This window comes from Mirounga angustirostris, unplaced genomic scaffold (genome assembly GCF_029215605.1).
Source record: "Mirounga angustirostris isolate CCGP_5_RB_7025 unplaced genomic scaffold, mMirAng1.0.hap1 SCAF_6, whole genome shotgun sequence".
Taxonomy (NCBI): domain Eukaryota; kingdom Metazoa; phylum Chordata; class Mammalia; order Carnivora; family Phocidae; genus Mirounga; species Mirounga angustirostris.
In genome coordinates, this window is record NW_026991714.1 from 125224109 (window position 1) to 125247342 (window position 23234).

Genomic DNA, 23234 nt, shown 5'->3' on the forward strand with positions numbered 1-23234 from the left:
GGTCCACTTGTGGGAAAATAGGTAATGAATTGAATAAAAAAAATAGTACAATGGGATGGGTGCCTGGGTGGCTCAGTCGTTAAGTGTCTGCCTTCGGCTCAGGTCGTGATCCTAGGGTCCTGGGATCGAGCCCTGCATCGGGCTCCCTGCTCCACAGGGAGCCTGCTTCTCCCTCTCCCACTCCCCCTGCTTGTGTTCCCTCTCTCGCTGTGTCCCTCTCTGTCAAATAAATAAATAAAATCTTTTTAAAAAAATAGTACAATGATAAAGAATTCTTAACTTTCATTGAGAATACTTTTACCTGTTGAGTCTCAAATTGAGGAGAAACATCTGGATTAATATTGCTTTGTGTTAGGAACATTTCTTTTTGTTCTCGTTTATTTACCAATCATTTATTGAATGCCATCCATTGCAAGGAGTGGTGCTGGGCACTGAGGATATAACAGTGATAAGGCATGTTTTGCTTTCAAGGAGCTAAGATATAATTGAGAGTCAGATGAGCTAGTAGTTTGGTATGGCAGCAGGGAGCAGAAAATACCTACCCCACATTTACTCAGGGAATATTTATTGAAATCTACAACTTGCAGCAGGCATTCAGAGAGATCATTTAGGCCTGCATCTCAAAAGGAACAGTCCTAAATCATCCTTGGCAAGTAGATCTTCAAATGGTAATGGAGAGTCTTGGATTTGGATTCACTATAGAACAGGCATGGTGTAATCTTAGACAAGGCTAGACCTCTGAAAACTTCCTGAACAGCTTTGTTGACCCACTGGTGTTCCTCTGGCTTTTCTTTACTTCCATGGCTCAATTATGTTTTTTGGAATAACTTTTGAAGAAGCGAAAGGTGGTAGTTCAGGCTTCTGATCTCCTGAGCATCAGCTAATTGTTGCAGTTATTCCTATTTCTTTTCCCCAAAGGATTGTCAGATATTCAAGCTGAGGGTACTGAACACACTGGGATATTCATATTGTCATAGGGCAGCAGAGCATATTGCCAAAAGGAGAGTTAGGAGCACACACACTGGAATCAGATTATCTAGATTAGAATCAGCCACATTCTAGTTCTTTGGCCTTTGATGTATTGTTTAGTATCCTCGTGGCTTAGTTTTCTCATCTGTAAAATTGGACTGGTAATAATACCACTTTGTAGGGTTTTTGGGAGATTTGAATAAGGATGATACTATTTGAGTATCATCTAATAAGCAAATAATATCTGATAGGGGGCCAAAATAGGTATCATAAAGTGTGTGTGTGTATATATATATTGTTGTAGAGCAAGATATATATATGTGTGTATATATATATACACACACACTTATATATGTATATATATGTAAAATATATATATATTTTAAATATTTTATTTGACAGAGAGAGCAAGAGCAGGAACACAAGCAGGTGGAGTGGGAGAGGGAGAAGCAGGCTTCCTGCCGAGCAGGGAGCCCGATGTGGGGCTTGATCCCAGGGCCCCGGGATCATGACCTGAGCCAAAGGCAGATGCTTAACGACTGAGCCACCCAGGCACCCCATGAAGTTCATATATTAAAGTTCATACACTTTGCTCAAATAAGAGGCATCTCTGATCCTTACTTAGAAGCCTTTTATTCTTATTTTATATATACTTTGAACAATGGAATTTACAGCACTCAGATTGAGAGAAATGAAATGGTTAAGAGTGGCAAGAAATGACAGGTGGTGAAGAGACAGAAACAATAAAAAGCAGGTACTCTACTAAAAAATAGTAATGTGGAGGTCATAATATAGTTGTGTTGTATGTGGGCTGAGAGCAGACTTTCACAGTGAATAAGGCCCTGATGTATTACTTTATACATGGCCAGTTTAGCAGTTTGGATAATGCTTCCCATTAATGAATCTGTTTCCTCCATACCTTTGAGTAAAGTCTATGTAAGGTCCTCTAAATGAGTGTCTAAAACTTATTTTTTTTCAGTCCAGAGTATGTTAAAAGGAGGCCTTAGAGTCATCTCTTCAACTATAGATACTGTCACAAATTATTGTCTTTATTATGTTAATTTGAAATATAAAATATATTTTGTAAACCTGGTTTGAATAGAAGTAAGAATAAACCTTCGAGTGGATATAGGAATTATTTTGTGTTTTCAGAGTATAAAATATGTCATTGTATTAACTAGTGCAAGTGCATTTACGGAAGGATGCATTAAGAAAACTGTAGCAGAATCAGTTGTGGTTCATTAGCAGATTTTATAGTTTTTAAATATGAAGTCATTTCTCTGCTGTCCAAGTATAATTTTTTATGTTGTTATATCACACACAAGTGCTTCTGTGTTGTGTTTAGGTCAAGTATATTTTAAAATGACGCTCTTTTGCAGAGGAAGGACATTTCTTGTTTTCTTTATTTGCAGAAGTGTGTTCAACCGTGAGGAGAGGACCTTAAAAGTGTGGAAAGATTAGGTATAGATATATTCCTAATTTTATTATTTTGCTAAAGACTCCTGGTCAGGTGGTACAGTCTTCTGATGTCTTAACTCATGTTTTAATTTCCCTTTTATCTTGCTCTACAACAAAAATCCAAATCATTTGAAATAGAGAATGTTTTCTTTGCCTGCTGTGAAAATTTCTGATATGAATATGCTCTTTAGTATTTTTCAAAGTCAATCAGGTAAAACAACTTAGTGAATAAACTGATTTTAAATTATAAGAATCTACATTTTTAAGAAATAAGATTAAAAAATAAGAACAGTGGAAATAGGGTATTTTATTGAATTTGTTTCAGTCTCATCTATGTGTGTGAATCTGTATTGTGTCATGATATGAAATGTCTTTAACTGGAGTGCAAGAAAAAATTTGAAAATAAAACTGACTTAGAAAGTCTAATAGGAATCTATGCTCATAGCAGAGAAGTCTCACAAAGCTTTTTAAAAAATACAGAAAGGCCTAGAAGAATATATAGCAGTATGTTAATAGTGATTATCTTTGTAAGGTGAGAATACAGCTTTTTTATTTTTGGGTTTATTGTATAATGCTTTTGCATTAAGGAAAATACCAAAAAAGCTTTACTTTTTTAGTTAGTTTTATACTTTATTAAATTTTTTTTTTAAATGAGGTTTTTCCCTCTATCACAGACCTTTCTTTGAGCCATCTAGTATCTTTAAAAAAAAAGTAACCTGTCTGAAGAAATCCGCCCCCCCCCCTTTTTTTTTTACTTGGAGACTTCATTCCTCAGGTAGTAGGCCATAGTGACCAAGTAAAAGAACTTTGTAATCTAGCTTTGTTATCAGAACACTGAGTACTCTATAAAAGTTGTAAATGAATATTAACTGCTACATTCTCAAGATCATCACCCAGTACTCCAAAGTTATATATGTCCATTGCTGAAAAAGCAGAATTTATGTATTTGTGACTGAATTCAAGTGACTGAAGAACTGATTTTGTACAGGCTTTAATGAATCCTGAACTTTGCTCAGGTACAAATAACTTTTAAGAAAGATGTTGAATATGTGAGCTTGATTTATGTATAAATACTGAGGCTCATGGTACTTTAACTGTCCCGAGGTGAGTAATTGAGCACTTCAGAATATTATATTCTACTTAACACTACCTTTGCATTTCACTTGGCTTCTGGGATACTACATGCTTCTGTTTCTCCTGTTTTCTTCTTCATTCTCCTTTGCTGGCCGCATCTCCTCTCCTGACGTCTAGAGGTCATAGTTTTTCCCCATGACTCAATTCCCCTGGCCTCCTTTCTCCCTAGGTGGTAGTCTTCTCTTGTTCCTTGGCTAGAATCCTTATGCTGATGACTCCCCAGATTTTATCTCCCAATTCTTGCACCTCCCCTGAGCTTCAGACTTACATTCCCAGTTGCTTCCTTAGCAACTCTATAGGATGTCCAACAAGTATTCAGATTTAGAATGTCCAAATCACAACTCTTGATTTTTCTTTTCCTATCTCCTTCCCCCAGTCTTCCGTAGCTTCGTAAATGTAACTGTCTTCACCAAGGTCGATCAGACCAAACTCTCAAAGTGACTCCTCTTTTCCCTTCACATCCCATACAGTCATTCCACTAAGTTTTTGTTAGCTTTGCCTTCAGTATGTGGCATTACTCTGGCTACTTCTTGTGACCTCCTCTGTTGAAGGAGACATGCTGCATGCCTATTAGTTTTTAGACTTTTTTTTTTTTACAGATTTTCCTTCTGCTCTTACCCTTTATATAGTCAATTCCTCACATTTCTGTCAGAATTATCTATAGCAAAAGTGAGTCAGATCATGTCATTCTCTTGCTGAAACCTTCTAGGGATTTTTTAACATGTTCAAAATAAATTCCAAAGCTCTTGCCTTGGCCTGTGGGCCCCTACTTGTTTTGGCCCTTAGCTATCTTATAATGCCGCTTCTTACTCTGTTGTTACTATACCTGTTTTCTGTTACACCTTGAATGTTTCAAGCTTGTCTTGCCTCAGTGCTTTTGCACTTGCTCTTCTTTTTTCCTAGAATTCTCTTTTCCCTAGATAATTCATGTGACTCACTGACTCAGTTCAAGTATCAGCTCAGGTATTAACTCAGAGTGATCTTCCCTGCTTTACTATATGGTTTTGCCTTCTAAAATAACCACATACCCCATCACTCTGTATCTGTGTCCCTGTCATTTTACTCCATTGCATTTATCCTATCAGACATTATATGTCTAAATGTTTATTTTTTGTCTCCACTATTACAGTATAAGCTCCATGAGTCCAGAGACTTTGTTTTGTTTATTGTGTTCCCAGTGCCTAAGACGGGACGTGGCACATAATAGGTTTTCAGTAAATGTTTGTGGAATGAATAAATGTATGGGGCCCCAAATCTCAGCTGGAGGTTAGGGAAACATCATCTATCAAGAAATCTCACTTGCCATGATTGGACAGGTAATCGTTTAGTGTCAAATGTAGTGCTGTGGCATTGTAGATTCAAAGATAAAAAAACATTAACCCTACACTGAAGGAACTTGATGTTCAGAAGAGAGACAGATATGCAAACACCTGACTATAAAGCAATATGATAATTGCTTTGATGAAGATATATGTAAAGGTATATAGTGGGAACTTACTGAGTACCAGAGCATATCAGGGAGAGTCAGTGATGAAGTTACAGAGGAGGTAACCTTTAAGGTGAGAGTTGAAGGACAGGTAGGAGACCATTAGGCAAGCATCCAACAGAGAAGGTAGTAAGTCTTAAACCACAGAGGTGCAAGAAGGCAGCTGGGCATGTTTCTAGTTGTACCAGGAGTTGGAATTGATGGAATATAATGTCTGAAATGAGGAGTGACTGGAGATGAAACTAGGCAGATAGGTAGTTTTAGGGGTGGCAGTGGAGTTAGATCACATAGGGCCAGGTATGCTATATGCAAGATACTTTAAAGTTGGTATGTAGTAAGGAACCACTGAAGAATTTTGTACAAGGAAACAGCCAAACCTAATTTGTATTCTAGAAAACTACTGGAAGCAGTGTAGAAGTAGAATGAACAGGGCTTGGTAATTGATTGGAATGTCAGGGATAATGACTTCCAGGTTGCTTGTGTGAACAGCTGAGTTGACCGTGATTTCATTCACCCAGCTATGAGATTGGGGAGGAATGGAGAATCTTTCTGAGGGGATGGCTAGCATTTAAAAGTAGACCATTATTTTAGTGCTTAGAAATCTGTTCGTTTACTTGTGTCACTTAATATATTTTGTATGTTACATTTAATTATAAACATTATTAAATTTACCTTTAAGATATTTTTATTCCTTACAAATGGACATATATGATGTTGAACTGGAAGATTTTGGCATTTCTTAGTTTTGCCAGTTTGTAAGTAGACCAGTGAGAATAAGAATGCTCTTGATATAATAATAGCACAAAGGAAGCTTTATTAATATGTAAAGAAATGATTCTAAATCTAGGGCCCTCGACAGTTTTAAACATTCATGAAAAAATGCACCTAAGTTTGAGTTGAGGATAACTTTTACCATATAGTTAATCAATCTTCTTTTTTTTTTTTTTTTAAAGATTTTATTTATTTATTTGATAGAGAGAGACACAGCAAGAGAGGGAACACAAGCAGGGGGAGTGGGAGAGGGAGAAGCAGGCCTCCCGTGGAGCAGGGAGCCCGATGTGGGGCTCAATCCCAGGACCCTGGGATCATGACCTGAGCTGAAGGCAGATGCTTAATGACTGAGCCACCCAGGCGCCCCTTACTTTCTGATTTGTAAAATATAAGTAGACTTTGCTTCTTTTGATGCTTTATTATTATTTTTTTTATCATTGTGAACTTATGGAACATTAAAGTGTTTCGTCTGTGCAGCGATAAGCTTATCTACACATTTATGTTTTAATTGATTTCTTGGTTTGGTGTATTCCCTTGTTGAAAGTGGAAAATTCTGAAACAGGCAAGACACAAGAGGAAAAGCAGACTGTTACTGTGGTATTAAGGATATGGCAAGATCTTAGACCAGTGCTATCGAATTAGACATATAACATAGCCCACAAACACGAGCCACATCTGTAATTTTAAGTTCTCTAGTAGTCACATTTGAATATACAAAAATAAACAGATGAAGTCAATTTTAGTGTGTTTTATTTAACCCATTATATTCAAAATAGTATCACTTCAACGTATATAAATTTGAAAATATTAGTGAGACAGTTTCCTTTTGTTTTTATTTATTTATTTATTTATTGGTGTACCAGGCCTTTGAAATCCAGGGGGTATTTTACATGCATAGCACATCTCAATTTGATTGGCCACTTTTCAAATGCTCAATAGGTACATGTGGCTAGGTGGTTATATATTGGACAGTGTTGTTCTAGGTCATTCTTAGACCAAAGAGTAGAAGTTGCTCAGCATTCTGCAACATTTGAGGGTATCTTTCCAACATCAAGTAATTTATATGCTACTTGTTTTATTATACTGTCAAGTATATTAAAGAGGTTGCTCTTTTCTCCATTCATCATTTTCCTGCTTGGAGTACTTTTGTCCAGTAAAGATCTGTTTATCAATTTTCATTGTCTTTGCTTTCTCCTACAGCAAATCATGGTAATGGCCTCTTATAAAAAACAATAGCATATCTTTAAATTTTAGGGATTTTGTTTTTAATTACAAAAAGCCCCACAATTATTTTAACGAATTCAAATACTACTAAGGTATATGTATAAAAAGATAATTAATCCTTAATTCTTTTTCATCTCTCATTTTCTTCTCTCCAAGGGGTAACCACTGTTAACAGTTTGGATGATAGCATTTCTCCTCTTAGAAATATACATTTATGAGAAATTCTAAGTGAGAAAATTGCTACTTTGAAAATACCTCTTAAAGTGTTTCTTAGTAGTGAAAAAAAGATCTGTTAGAGACCGTTTTCTGAAATAAAAGCATTTATTTTACCACATTTAATAAAATTTAGGTTTTAATTATGGCTATACTAATTCTCCATTAACAAAGAATGATAAATTTTCTTGGTATAATTTTTCCACTAAAATTGTGTGATAGTCTGATACAGTATCCTTCACTTTGTTTGATTTTCTTAGTATTTATCATACAAACTAGACCTAGTGCATCAGTTTTAGGAAAACTATTGAGAGCTTTAGCAGTTTCTCAAGGGATTTTTGTTAATCCCTTGACATTTTCTTTCTTGTTTCCTATTCTGTCATCATCCTTGTTGCATTTTCCCTTCTTCAGTTGTTACTGGTTTGATTCAGCCAGATCTTCATTCCCCCAGGGTTTTGCTGTGAGATGAATACTTCCTTCAATATTATTTTCATAGACTTCATGAAATCCTACATTTTTTCAAGATTTGTATTTTCACTTTACAACTGAGTTGCATTGTGTTTACTTTGAATTATTGGATGTTTACAACATTAGACTTGTAGTGAGTGGTAAGCAAAACCAGGATACATAGTTGCAATAGATGTTAGTGTTAAGTAGAAATGGATTTTATAGGTGATCGATGCATGTTTTGAATATTACTATATTATAAGGGCTTTTGATCTCTCTGCAAACTTGTAACTTAAGGAACTCAACTACTTATTTAAATAATAGCTAACTTTTATTGAGACTTTGCCATGACTGGCAAATTTGTATACATGAATCATTTTATTTAATCTGTTCAGTGTGCCTATGAAATGAGTCTTTTATTATCCTCTGAGTAAACTGAGGCTTAGAGTGGTAACTTTTGCCCCAGTAAAGTTAAGTAATTTGTCTAAGGTAAGGGCTAATCAAGTGTGGGGCTGGGATTCTAACCCAGGAAACACAGCCTGTATTGACTGCTCACTACGTATGCATGTGCGCGCATGTGCACACATACACACACTTGTGCAAAAAAAATGGATTATAATGTTCTTTTTTAACTTAGTATTATGTTTTGGATATAGACCATTTATGGATGGGCCATAATTTTAAGGAATTACTCCCGTGTTGTTTACAGTTTTTTTTTTTTTTTATTTTGCTTTTGTTGCTGTTCTTGATAACTAAGAAGCTTAGATTGTAATAACCATGTGGGAAATAGGAGTGGAGCCATTGGGCTTGGGAGAGATGAGATAGAAACTGAGTTCACCCCCTAAAGCCTTAATTCTCAAAGGGTTGTACCCTACTCAGAGGGTAGACTAGAAAAAAAATTAGGGTTACAGAAAGAAAATAAGAAGCTTGTCTGTTTTCACCTGGTTTCTGAGTTAAGGGGAAAAGTTTCCTGAGATTTTGTAGCTACTGTTTTACCCTCATGTGGTTTGTGTTTCATAGTTATACTTACTGAATGGTCCAGAAAACCTCAGACTTAAAAATTGACATTAATGTAGAACCACTCTTTAGAAGGAACACTTGTAGTCTCGCTGTTTGACATTAATGTAGAACCACTCTTTAGAAGGAACACTTGTAATCTCGCTGTTTGACATTAATGTAGAACCACTCTTTAGAAGGAACACTTGTAGTCTTGCTGTATGAAATTCCCATAGATAAAGCCCCACTGATGTTGAGCTCACTACCCAAAATTACCAGAAGAAGACGACGACAGATCATGCCTTAAGCAAGTCAGTGATACAAAACACAGCAGAATTAAATCCTCAAGAATTTCGAAAGTAGAACTGTTAAATAATAAATATTTGATATTATAATAAAAATTAATAAAATAAGCAAATGCCACAATTATAATAAACATTAAAAATAAAACGGAAATGTTTAAAAATGATTAAAGATAAAAGAAGAAAACAAATATCAGAACAACATCAACACAGCTATTAAAAAAACATAATACCAGGGAGATCAGGGGGAAGCTAGGAGGTAAATATGACTTTTGTGACAAAACCTTAGTCATTAAAATTTAAAAACTCATTGGATAGTATAAGATGCAGAACAGGCAAATTTGGAGAGAAAACTAGTGATGGGGATGGTGGATTCTACCTAAGAGAATAGTTTAAGAATATCTTAAGAGTAAACAGAGATTACCTACAAACCAATGACAGACTGACAACACATTTCTTAACAGTAACAATGAAAGTCAAAATCCATTAAAGGATGGGAGCAGTGTAAAGATATTTTCAGACAAAAACTAAGAGTACATATGGAAGGCATTGTGAAATAAAAGCACTGTACAGTTGTGTAGGAGACATACAAATAATAGTTAACTTTAGATATTTAGATAAGCACTCATGTTAAAACATTAACAGACTAGAAATAAGATTATAGAGCCTTTTGAGCAGTAGAAAAAAAAACTTAAAGCAGGAAAATAAGAAAATTATAAAAAGTAGGTAAATGGAAAGGAAGCACAAAATAAAAAGGTAGAAATACTCCCAGATGTATCCATAATTGCAATAAATGTAAATGGACTAAATTTTCGTTAAAAGACTAACATTGACAGAATGGGTAAAGAATGCCCTGTTTAGCTGTATACTTTTTGCAAAAGACAAACCTAAAATATGGTAACACAGGTTGAAAGTAAAAAGACAAGATACCTAATGATACCAATGAAAGTTGCATAGTTATATTCCTTTTAAACAAAAAACACTTTAATACCCCCCCCCGTTCAACAATAGAAGGGATTGCTGTATAATGGTAAAAGTAACAGTTTACCAGGAAAGTAAAATAATTCTAAATATAAGTATCTATAACATCAAAAAATTACATAAAAATATAAAAAATTAATATACAAAAACAGAGAAACCAGTAAATCCACAAATAGGTATTTTACATATACATCTCAGTGATTAATTAAGCCAACAGATAATAAGGATATGATTTGAACAGTGCTTTAATAAACATGATTTAATGAAGACGCATGTAATACCCATGATTAATTAAGGAGACAGATAATAAGGATATCACTTGAATAATACTTCAATACACTTGATTAATGATTACACACACATACAGCACCCCAAAATTTGAAGAATTGATCTCATTTTGACCACAATGTAATTAAGTTGGAAATCAATTTAAAAATAAAATATATATATTGGCAGATACTTCTAAGTAACTTAGGAGACTGAAGAAGCATAGAAATAGGTATTTTCATTATCATTTCTTTCCAGGAATCAAAAAGCTGTGAGATCTAAAAGGGCTTAGACACAATGACCAGTAGCAGTAAACTCATGTTAGTGCCCAGATTGTGGTTTTAAAATACTATTTTTCATTAAAATAAATCAGGGCTTCTAGAAAAATGTGGCTAATTCCAGCTCTGGGTAGGCCATAGTAGGACATCTTGTCATAAAAAAAGGAAAAGAAGAAACTGTCAAAGACAACTTGGGGTTATGTAAAAAAAGGCCCTGATGGGGCTGCCATTGGTCAAAGATAGTTTAAGTTTCAAGAAGAATAATTATTGCAGCAGATTGAAACATATTAAGTTAAAATCAGCAGGGGTGCCTGGGTGGCTCAGTTGGTTAAGCGACTGCCTTCGGCTCAGGTCATGATCCCAGAGTCCTGGGATCGAGCCCCACGTCTGGGCTCCCTGCTCAGTGGGAAGCCTGCTTCTCCCTCTCCCACTCCCCCTGCTTGTGTTCCCTCTCTCTCTCTGTCAAATAAATAAATAAAATCTTTAAAAAAAAAATCAACAAAATGTTGGTTACCTTTGGAAGATGCCATGCAACCAGTTCATTCAGAAACTGGTAAATAAATAATCAAGTATTCTGTGTCACCCATATAAACTGTACCTCAGAGTCACAAAATAGTTGATGAAAGTTCATTATAAAAGAATTTCAGCTAATGAATGCAAAAAGAACAACAACTAGAATGTCATCATTTTGTAAACCCTGATGAAATAGTATGTCTTGGCAGTATTCATCAGAGGTTGCTAAAACCATTGGGTGACAGTCTCATACAAAACTTTATGGTGAATGGTTCAGGCTGATGGTGCGTGAACCCACTGATCAATGTTAACATTACAAAAAGGAGACAATCAGATATTATAGCTTTCCGATGTGATGCAATAGGAAGTTCATAGCACCATTTAAGACATATTCTTGCTATAAAAAAAAATAAACCGAAATCCTATCAAGCCTCTAGATCAACCACTACTTTATAGGAAATACAGAGACTATATATAAGAATTTATTGAACAATACTGCAAGAATGCAATCAGCAAACTCCAGAATACGGGAAATTCTATAGGACAGATAACCCAGTTTCTTTAACAAATGAATGGCAAGATAGGAAAACAAAAACAGATTGACAGGCACTTATAAATTAAAAGACAGTCTGTAGATCTTTTTGGATCCTGATTTTAACAAACCAAGTGTTCAAAAAGGGGAGACAGTTGGCAAAATTTGGGCACTGGAAATGTGATGATATAAGGAATTATTCTCTCCCCATTTTAAGGTGTATATTGGTATTATGATTTTGTTTAAAAAAAAAAAAGAAGTCTTAATCTTTTAAAGATAGATACTGAGGTACTTAAGGATGAAATGAAATGATATTTGGGAATGTGTGCACAGATAAAGTGAGGAAACACTGACCATAATTTGAAGCTGAGTGATGGGTATTTGAGAGTCATTGTATAAATGTTTTTTCCTTTTAATATGTTTGAAATTTTTTATAATACAGAAGTAATAATAGCAACAACAAAAACTTTAGAATAAAGCTAACTAAATCACTAACTCAGGGAGTTAATCAAAGAAGAATCGAGTTATCCCAAAGAAAATTGAAGGAAGAAAATAATAAAGATGAGAGCAGAAATTAATGATATGGAGGTGTTACAGAGAAGATCCTTTTTCTGTTTATTAACATACATGAATTGATTGTACCTTGCTTCCTTCCCAAAGGAATTTGAGATGACTTTAAAAAGGGACAGAGAAATAAATATTACCAGACATCTGGGATAGATTAATCATTGTGTTTGTACACCGAAGTTAATTCTGTGTCTTCTGGAAAAGAGCAGAAAGGGACATGTTTGCTATCCCTGATAAAGGGTTTATGTTAACTTTGTCTGAGAGACATGCCCTTTCCCCTTATTTTTCATACACGCGAGATGGGGTAAGATGATAGAGTTACTTACAACTTTGGTTTGCAAAAGTTAGAAAATTTTTTCAGGTAAACATTTCCTGTATCCACCAACTGTGAAAACAGATTTTAACATTGAATTTTAACTTAGGAAATTTGTGGTGAGTGAAGATACATGGTTTACTTCTGCTTTCAGAAAAAATGCCAAGGATTGACTAGTAATTGTGGAGGGACTTTCAGAGTTGGAAGATCATTTTGCAACCATCATAATAAAGATTGGATCGGATTAGAATCATTAGTGGATGCTAAATCTAGGGGGAAATTTTGATGAGGAATAAGATATTTGCATGCTCTTGGAGTGTTACCCCACAGGTTGCTTTTAGTTGCAAGGGAGAAAATACACAGTAATTATTCAGTGGAGAAATTGGGCAATACCTTGACCAGGTAATCAAAATAATGGTCACCATCGAAGGACAGATGGGAATCACATGCCTCCAGATGTGATGCCCTGAGAAGGACATATAACCCTCTATGTACTATTCTGAGAATATATAACCTAATATGGCTGAGACTGTATAACCTCAATCTAATCATGAGAAATGTCAGACAAACCTTAAATGAAGGATGTTCTATTAAAAAAAGGGTGGGAGGGGAAGCAGTCTTCCAAAATATCAATGTCATAAAATACAGTGAAAGGCTGTGGAAACATTCTAGAAGGTAGGAGGCTAAAGAGATGTAACTAAATGCATTACCTGATTCTGAACTGGATCCAGTATTGGAGAGGGAAATATGCTGTAAAGGACATTACTGGGTCAGCCGACAAAATTGGAATACCTATGTTTGATTTGATAAAAGTATCAATGTTAAATTTGCCAACATTGTTAACTGTATAATATGCCTATTTATAGAAAATATACTCTGAAGTATGTAGAGAAAAGGGCCATAATGTCTGTACTTTGCCCTCAAAAGGTTTAGAAAAAAAATTTGTGTGTGTGTGTAGAGAGTGGGAACTTGCACGATTGCAAATGATAAGCAAATGGGATAAAATTACCAGTAGATAAATACGGGTAAAAGATGTACAGGTGCTCTTTGTAGTATTTTTACTTTTGTAACTTATCTGTGAATTTGAAATTATTTCCAAGTAAAAAGGCAAGATATATGCTGTTGTTACGATGTATCTTAATGAGTTAACAAAGTGATAGTGCTTAATTTGTTCTCAAAGAAGGAATAGTTAACATGCCCATTAGGCAGTTTCTCTCAAATATCAGATGTCTCAAGTGAGCCATTGGTAAGTATTGAATCAAATCAAGTTCATGGTTGAATTATCCAATGAATGCCTTAAGTGCCAGTATTCTCTGTTGTTGATTGAAGAGGGATCCATATGTTTTATAAGCCAAACATGGACAAACAGCATTAAAATTCTGTTATAAAAACGTAGAAGCCTTATTTGCTTTGTGCTAGTTCACTTACTCATGAAGATGGAGCGGAGAGGTACTTAGGGGAAGTTAATGATTATTTTCTCTTATTTGAAACCGTAGAAGCAATTGGACAGGTTCTCACATATAATCCTAGAGTTCAGAAGTATAGTATAGAAAAAGATGGTTTGACCTAAAATATTTTAAAGGTGTATGTTAGCAATTAACTGCCCACCATCATAAAAGAAAATAAATTTTTGTCTCTTTTAGATAATATAATTTTGAATGGAATTGCATGCTGATGGCTATTCCAGGATAAGTTGGCTGCAAAATACACCCCAAATAACTGATCCTCTCTCCAGTTAAGAAGCAAAGTGGACCAATAAAAGCATGTGGAATATTGTAAAAAAGTTAAAACTATGTAAAGAGAAACATAAAACATCAAGTGCTATTAGTAAATACCTGGGTGGGAAATTTTTAAGGTACATTTTAAAAATTGTTTATGACAGGCACGCCTTCTCCCTGTGTTAAAGGCCTTTCGTGCCTACAGTTGCAAAAGAAAAGTTCACAAAAACACAACAAGGCTTTTAACTGAATTGGCATTATCTTGAAAGTCCACAAGATGGGGATGCTCCTCTTTTTTTGTAGGTCTTTAAGTTATTATGAAAGAACTGTTCTAGCCGGTGGTGTATTGGAGCATCTCCTACTGGCCTGAGAGCTGATTATTAAAATTTTAGGAATTATGCAAACTGATTGTTAAACACAGCCATCATTAAAAATTAAATTACATAGCTTATTAAATAAATGGCATTTATAAAAAGGTAATAGAACTTAAAATTCATCACTTCCTAATTATTTCACTATATTTTACTATGATTTATGTTCTTGAAATTATTTATGAATATTGTACCTTTAGGTTGAAATAATGTATTATGGTGTGCTACTGTGTGTCTTTTTCCCAGCTCTGTTTTCAGTGATGTTACAGTGATAACTTGAAATTAGCTATGGTGGGAATATTTACATCATAGAGTTAGGCAAATCCATAAATCAGGGCTTGATTTATTGTTTATTGCTTGTCTAGATGTAAGGTGATGGAGAAAATGCTAATAATGCAAACTTAAAAGTGTTATGTCTTTAGCTATTACATTGTACATAGCTCAAAAATTTGAGAATATATTTTGCAATTCAAAAATGATTATCCACTTCAGCAACGATGTTATTCACATTGTTGACATCATTGATGTCAATGAAAATATCAACCAGTACTCTGAATTACATGTGGAAAACTGGTTGCTAAACATTTACCAGCACTTTGCTGGTCATGGCATAACGGAGTTCGGTGTATTGGTAGGAAGTGGATGGTATAAATTTATTATGCTGTTTTCAGCTTTAGGAAATCATATCATGACATGTGGGCATTAACTAAGAAAAAAGAAAGGTTGAGTTTTAAAAGTCATTAGCTATAGCACAAATAATTTTAAATTTGAAGCCTTTGATTATATGCCTATTATAAAACAAATAGAATCATAGAATTTCAGGTTCAAAGAATGCTTAAAATAAATCCAGACCCATATACAGATAGAAATTCTTTCTCTAATGTATCAGTCAGTCATCCACACTATAGAGACAGAGCTCATTACCTGATAATAGTGTTGGAGAGCTCTTAGAGTTCTGTATATTGAGCTAAACTATGTTTTCCTTTAATTTCTACCAGTTGGTTCTGGTACTGACTTCTGAGAAACACAGAAGCATAGAAACAGAGAAGAGAACATTTATTGCTTCTGTAGAGCAGCCAACCCTCAGGTATAAAGGTAGTTTGGATGTTTCCATTTAGACCTTTTTGGGCAAGAAGTATACCTTTATTTAGTTTCTTTAACCATATTTTGTGCGGTATATGTTCTGAGCTCTCTAAGACTGTGTTGCCTTTCTAAACATCCACATACCTACCTTTGGGTTTATTGACTTTGTAGATGAAGTAAAAGCTTTTTTTTTAAAGATTTTATTTATTTATTTATTTGACAGAGACAGAGACAGCGAGAGCAGGAACACAAGCAGGGGGAGTGGGAGAGGGAGAAGCAGGCTTCCCGCTGAGCCGGGAGCCCGATGTGGGACTCGATCCCAGGACCCTGGGATCATGACCTGAGCCGAAGGCAGTCGCTTAACCAGCTGAGCCACCCAGGCGCCCCTGAAGTAAAAGCTTTAATCATTTTTTGTGCAAATTATACACAAGTCAAGTGTTGGGTTGTTTAATTTTTTTTTAAATCAAAGATCTTTGTATTTACTCATAGTGCTTTCAGCACAGCATTCTGGATTGTAGAAATGATATTAAATTGTAATTTTATCATTTTTGGTATTTATTAATCATACTGATTTTATGTCAGTTGCAGATTTGATAAGCACTCAGTGTTTATTGCTTATATTCAAATTATTGTTTAAAATGTTGAATTTCAAAGGGCTCTGGGGACACAGATCACCTTTAAATAATCCTAAATTCCCTTTTACCTATTATTTTTTGCTGTGGGTGCTACTAGTTCCATTAAGTAGCCCACATTTTCCGTCTTACATGCAGAAGTTCATCATGATGTATATTGTCAGATGCATTGTTAACTGAGATCAAGACACATGATGTCTGTGGGATCCCCTCCAATGAAATACACTTTAGTACTTCTGTTTTTGAAAAGTAGGCATTTTTGAAAAATCCTGGCATGTCTAAATGTTAAAGTCCTATTCACTCACAATTGGAAAGAAAGAAAATCCACCATGAATTGTGGGTTAGATAATAAGTCATCAGAAGAGAAAAGGAATGAGAGAATTCCTGGGAACACTTGGTGATCAGGGCCATGGTATATACCTGGGCTGAAAAGAAAATAGCCTGTACCATGAGAGCCCAGCTTCTTCACTGAGAAAGTATTCTGGATCAGGTTAGAATTTAGGAATCTGGAAATAGTTTCTCTCTTATTATCTATTTCCTTTGAAATGTGTGTGGTGAAATCTTAACAATGAGTGCTTCTGAGTGTATAAGGGTGTTTCTTTGCTATGTAGTGCACCTTACTCTCTTTACTGTGGATACACTAATACTTCATAGTATTATTTTGAAGATTAAAAGAACTCAATATGAAGTTGACTGGCACATTTTCTTGTATTTTTCTGATAGTAGATGAAGGTTTATTTAACCATTTGTTAAATTTTTTCCCTTTGTTAATTTCTATTGACCAACCATGGTGGACGTTGTCAAGCAGTTATGTGAGTTGTCTCATCACATTTCTTGTTCTCCACTCTTCTTCATCCTGCTTTATTGCTGTTTTTTATTGCTGCTGGAAGAAAAATTTATAGTTGGTCTTTTGATTAAGTAGTAAACATCTTCTAGAAGGCAGTCCTGGATTTGTTGTCTCATTTTCTAGCCTACATTCAAGTTATTTTTAAAAATCTTATTTACGTGTATACATTTATGTTGAACAAATGAGTTTTTAGGGGTCCTCCTTGTGTATACTTTTCAGTGTAAATTCTGGGCTCTAAGAATAGAGAGTAGTGTTTTATGAATACTTAATAGCTGGCAGGCACTTTTCTAATAATCTTTTAATTTAGCCAAGATAAGGCTACTTGTTAAAAAGGTAGAGAGGACTTGGGATGTAGAGATAAAGGGTTTTGGGAATATGAAGAAAGAGGACATATGGATAAAATTCATGGGCTCATGAGTTATTTTGGAATTTACTTTCCTTAGTTGCTTACCTGATTACATTTGTTATTTTATGGCAGGTTTTACTTTAACTTGAGGGTTTCTGTAGGATGAATTAGTAGGCCCTCTACCTAGTCTTTAAAAGTCTTTTGGGGGCGCCTGGGTGGCTCAGTCGGTTAAGTGACTGCCTTCGGCTCAGGTCATGATCCTGGAGTCCCGGGATCGAGTCCCGCATCGGGCTCCCTGCTCGGCGGGGAGCCTGCTTCTCCCTCTGACCCTCCCCCCTCTCATGTGCTCTCTCTCTCATTCTGTCTCAAATAAATAAATAAAATCTTTAAAAAAAAAAAAAAGTCTTTTGGTTCAGTACATTGTAATTAGTCTTTGGTAATTGAATTATTCTCTCTTCTTGCAGATTGAGGTGGTACCATGCAGCAAGCAGCAGAGAGATGCAGAGTTCGAGCCAGAAGGCCTGACATGGCACTTTATATACCTAAAGCTCGAAGGGGTGTAGTGCTGCTCAAGTCAGGTGATGAGGAAAAAAGCTGTGGTCCACCTAGCTCCGTGGTAAAAGAAGAAAAAAAAGAAGATTGTTTCTTGCAAAAGGCGATCTTTAGAGACAAATCTGAGACTCAGAGACTAAGCATTAATCCTGATAAAAAGGAGCACAGTCGTAGAGAAGGAAAGAAATTTTCAACAAAATTAAGAAAAGGCATGTGCCTTCAAGAAAGAAAGAAAGATAGGGTTTGTGTTAAGAGGGGAACTACAGAATCCAAAGAAACATTATCCCAAGGACATCAGCAAAGCATCCCAAGTCCTGGGATACCTAGTGTACCTTTACAAAGACATTTTAAACCAAAGGAGGTGGAGTGTTTGGAGGTTGAAACCACAGATGTGACGGGACCTGGGAAGTTGCTTCTATCTCAGTCTTGTTCAGAAATGAGTAAGGCCCGGGTTCTAAACAAACCATTCCAAAATGTGGAATTCTGTGATGTCAGTAGGCATGAATTAAGTGGCAAAACATTTGAAGGCAGAGGTTTAGAAAGCAGAATTGAAACTGATGCCAAGGTTGTGGAGATACTATCCCAGTTTCCTGGAGTTTTTAATTCTGTGTTGAAACCTGAGAGTATGATTGTACCTGTAAAACTGAATTCTGATTCTGGAATTGTACAACAAAGCATGCAGACATCGTGTGGAATGTTGACTCCCAGCAGTGGAGGCATCGCTGCTATTTCTGTTCCTGGAAGTCCGGATGGTGTCACTGACCAAACTTGTGTACACTTTGAAGCTGAGAATGTTGGTGATGTAGCCAACAGTACAGATTTCATCTTGGGTCAGAGAGCTACAGATTCCATTCCTGAGACTGTGGATCACATTTTTCATAAAATGACTATAGTCAGCGAATTAGAGAGCGTAAATGGCATTTTTGATCCGACAATGATTAGAGAGTGTGAGGAGAATGACAGCACTGCTGATGACTTATGTATAAAGTATGAACCTTCTGATACAGCTCTCCTTGCTCATGAAACAGATACAGATAATGAGTTGAAGAGTGTAGGTGACATTACCAGTAAGGCATGTAAGATGGACATTACAGATGTCCTGTCTGATCAGATAACTATGGGCAGCCCTTGTGTAGTTGCAGTTAGGACAGCTGATGAGGCCTGTAGTAACACAGGTAGTTTCTCAAAATATTTAGAAATGAGTGCAGATACAGCCCCTCTTCATGTAAGTAGAAGTGGGAATGACATGGAAAATTTCAGCAATCTGACTGCTTGCTCAGATATTTATGCTGAGAGTATTTCATCTAGTTTCACAGAGTCAACAGGAAAGTTGATAGAGAGCTTGTCAGATTGTGCTTCCTCCTTACCTATAAAGAAGATTGCTGGTAGTACTTGTAACACTTTTTTGGACTCTGAACTCAGTCTGTTAAATGGGACAAAAGTACTTTCAGATAGTGCCTTGGGCAATGATCTAGATTGTACTGGTGACATAACAGAGGCATTGCATGAACTGAAAACTGCTGAAGAGTTCAGAACAGAAGAGGAAGATGACTCAGAGAATGTAGAGTTTGGTGTATCCTTTCCTGATATAGAGTCTGTATCTATGCAAACATCCATGGAACCGAAAGCAACAGAAATGTCTCGTGTGGAGGGAAGTGCTGCTACCGAGGAGAGCTGGGAGTCTTTGTTTAATGATGATGGTGACTGCCTGGATCCACGTCTTCTACAAGAGGTCTGTTTAGTAGAAGTTGCTCAATGTTTACATAATGTATAGATTTATAGAGCCTGGTATTTTGGGGGTAATTTTGATAGGTATTTGTGTACACCCAAACCTTCACTCATATCACATCCAGTCTAAGGGTTCCTGCAATAAACAGGATTGTAGATTGAGAAAAGAACGCCTGGTAGATCTTTACAAAGTAAAACATACCAAATTGAGCTGTATTTATAATAGCCAGGTCCTGAGAGATCTTATTGAATAGATTAAGGATGAATTTAATGGATTCTGGTTATCTGTTGAGGAAATACAGAGGGAAACTTCTTCAAAAGGGATTTTCTGCATTGACAAGATGTATTTTACACAAGCCTATCTATTTGAGGGAGGAGAATAACTTCTTCTTATTCATATTTATTGTGTTTTTCCAGGAAATGTTGGAATGTTGTTAGACACTGGAGGGAAGGAAATAGAGAAGGGAAGGATAAAATAAGGGAAGGTGTGATTGTTTCTTACGTAGTTTATCCTGAGTTAAAGAATAAATGATTGAGTATATATAGAAAATATGAGTGAATAATGACATGCTGGTTAAGAGTTCATAAATACAAAATGTTGGGTTTGAAGGCATTTTAGAAATTATTTAATCTTTTCATTTTCTTAATTTAGACATTCACTCTCTATCCAGTATTTAAATTCCTAACCACAAATAACAATCATTGGTTTTAAATGGTAGAATCACTTCCCCCTTCATTCCTTATAGTGGGTTCACATAACCTTTGTCTGGAAGGGGAAAAAATAATTTCCCTATGCAGTCCCCAGTTTTATAAATGAGGAAATTGAAGCTTAGTGGTCATACGTTTAGGAAAGGCAGAATCAAGATTTCAGTCTAGTTCTCTCAATCCAGTGTTTATGTTCTTTCTACCAGACCACGTCTTTACCTATAAGATAGTTTTATTTGAGTGATTCCAGAGAGCCTTTTAAATATGAAGTGATTCATGCTTTTGTTTCTGAGAATTAAACCAGAAGTACAGAAAAACGATCACATGGATGTGAAGAGACACGTGAGACTGAGGCCATTGGACAGAACTGACTTTCCAATACCAAGCAGTTCCTTGTCATTCTTAGGTGTCTGCACGTGCACCTGCACCACAGTTAGCACTTCTTATGGTCAAGTCGGAAACACTATGTCCTAAACATTCCTTAGAAGGAAATACAGAGCAGAAGGTTATCTGTGAATGGGCATCCATGAACCCCTTGAAATTGCATGCAGAATTTTATATGTATGTGCAGTTTTTCATCAGATTCTCAAAGGCATTGCTTCCCAAAGTGTCGTCCCTGGACCAGCAGCATGAGTGTCACCTGGGAACTTAACTAGAAATGCAAACTCTTCAGCAAGCTCAGCAGTCTGTATATTTATGTGTTTTCCAGGTGACTCTGATGCACATAAAGTGAGAACCATTGTGTGGTAACTAGAGATGGCTGTCCAACCATAACTAGAAAGAAAAACACTGTTTAGCAGAGGTTTCAGGCCAAAATTAGGTTAAGAAATACAGTAATGTGGGAAGTTAGGTGAATATAGAGAAGTTATTAAGGATCCCAGCATTGGAAGAAGGTCTCAGTGTTGGCAAAGGGATTACCTGAGGAGTAGAGAGCATGGTTATGCATAGGAGAGAAGGAATAGCTTCCTGAGAAAAAAGGCATGGCACACAGAGCCTTTTACGCGATGGTACCCAGTAAATATTTATTGAATGGATGTAGGTGATAGAGCAGAGTTGGGGCTCTGTGCTTTTTTAGGGTGGACTCCAGCGGCTTTCAAAATTTCATTGCTGCTGGAACTTGGATTCTCTATGGTGGTCGGTTAGGAATATGGCTTCTCTAATGGGGGAGGAAGGTTCATGCGTGCAACTCTGTTTTTCAGGTCTTAACGCCTTTTAGAATAGGTGCAAAAGAATGTAGGCAATCACTCAGTGTTTTGAGGAGCATAGTAATGTAGCCAAAGAGGGCACTTGCATGACCTAAAGCTAGGAATGGCTAGAAAATGGAGTATGCAATGTTTTAAGCTGAAGACAGCCAGTGCTGGGTGTTGTGTTTGGATATCACATACTGGGTTGGTGCTTGCCAGGGGGTGGGGTCTGTGTTGAGGTATAAGGGGTGATGAGAGCAAGAAGGAAGGAAATGGATTGAGAATGCAAGTAGTGGATCCAACTCCAAAGTATGGTCTCCTGTGCTTTGAGTTTTAGGAGACGTAATAATGATATTAAAAGATGTCACAAATCCAGTAACATTAATAGCCCTCTGGTGACTATTACTCTTAATTTATTATTTATATTGCTCCAAACATACTTTATTAAAGGCTAAACCGAATGTCTGCCTATCTTGAAAACTTTCCAGCCAGTGATTTTTGGCTCTTTTCCCAGCGGGTCTTTTTCTTTGTTGACAGTGGCTACACGTGGAGGTATGTGTAATACTTCTAGTAGGCAGGGACGTATGCTATAGAGCAGGGTGTGACAGCCATTGGCATGTGAAGCAGTTTCCTGCACATTTGAACTTCTAATACTGCCTGAGTGGGTAGAGAGCATAGATAGGTCATTACTCAATTCCTGGAACTGCAGTTCTTGATGAGTTTCTAAAGATCACACTTAATCTCCTAAAGCCATGGTTTGGGATGCCCAGAAATTTAAGTTGGTAATTGATAAAGAAAAAGATGTTGGCCTGACTTCTTCTAACCCTCTGAGATCTTGGTACAGGAACACAGGAATTATTGTTGTCTAGATAAAACTTCCATAGCCCCTGCTGCCTCCTGTAGTGATCTGCAAATCTCTTGATTGGTAGGAGGGTTAGAAAGATACCAGCAATGTAACACTGATGTTGAAAGACTGTGGCATCTGGTCCCTTCACTGGCCATTTGACACTGGTCATTTGACACTGGTAATTTCTGGCCTTGATTTAGGTAGGAGTCTCCTTTTGTTACAGAAGACTACTAACAATGTTACAACTATGGAAAAGAGAAAAGGAACATGAGCCATCCCATACTGTCTTCCTTTGTGTGTACTGACTCAACATTTATGTGCTCTCTTCCTGTATAGACCTTTGCAAAAATGCTGTGGTTAAGTAGGAAACCCAAAAGCGAAAGGAAAACTTCAAAATCCAATCACTAAAAGCAAATTATATGAGGTATGAAGGGAGGAAAGTCCTTCATATCCCATCCCCTAGGGACTTCATTAATAGTTGGTACTTCACTTTGCAGTTAAATGGAAAGATTGAGTACTTGGAGTTTGATAAACTATACATTTGTAAATAGCTAGATCTATATGGTTCTTATCACTTCCATTTGAAAGGCACCGTGTTACATGCCAGCTTTTTTCTCAGCTTAGTTATCTAAAGTTCCTTTTATTTGGAGAGACGGGATGTGACCGTGTAATTAGATAGTCAAGTAACAGTCTGAAGGATGATTAATATAAAACCGCCATATGAGAGATGTCCTAAACTTGATTGTCTGATGGGTGATCTGGACGGTGGC

At 36.2% G+C, this 23234-nt stretch overlaps 1 protein-coding gene across 4 annotated transcripts in view; it reads left to right on the plus strand.

The window, feature by feature from the left end:
• Positions 1-23234, plus strand: part of R3HCC1L (R3H domain and coiled-coil containing 1 like) — an 84964-nt gene that overhangs the window by 34877 nt on the left and 26853 nt on the right. For all 4 annotated transcript variants that reach the window (XM_045878580.2, XM_045878579.3, XM_045878578.3 and 1 more), the window contains one exon: positions 17913-19732. In XM_045878580.2, the coding sequence (XP_045734536.1) occupies positions 17927-19732 (1806 nt within the window). In that variant the 5' untranslated portion in view covers positions 17913-17926. The remainder of the gene's footprint in view (positions 1-17912; positions 19733-23234) is intronic.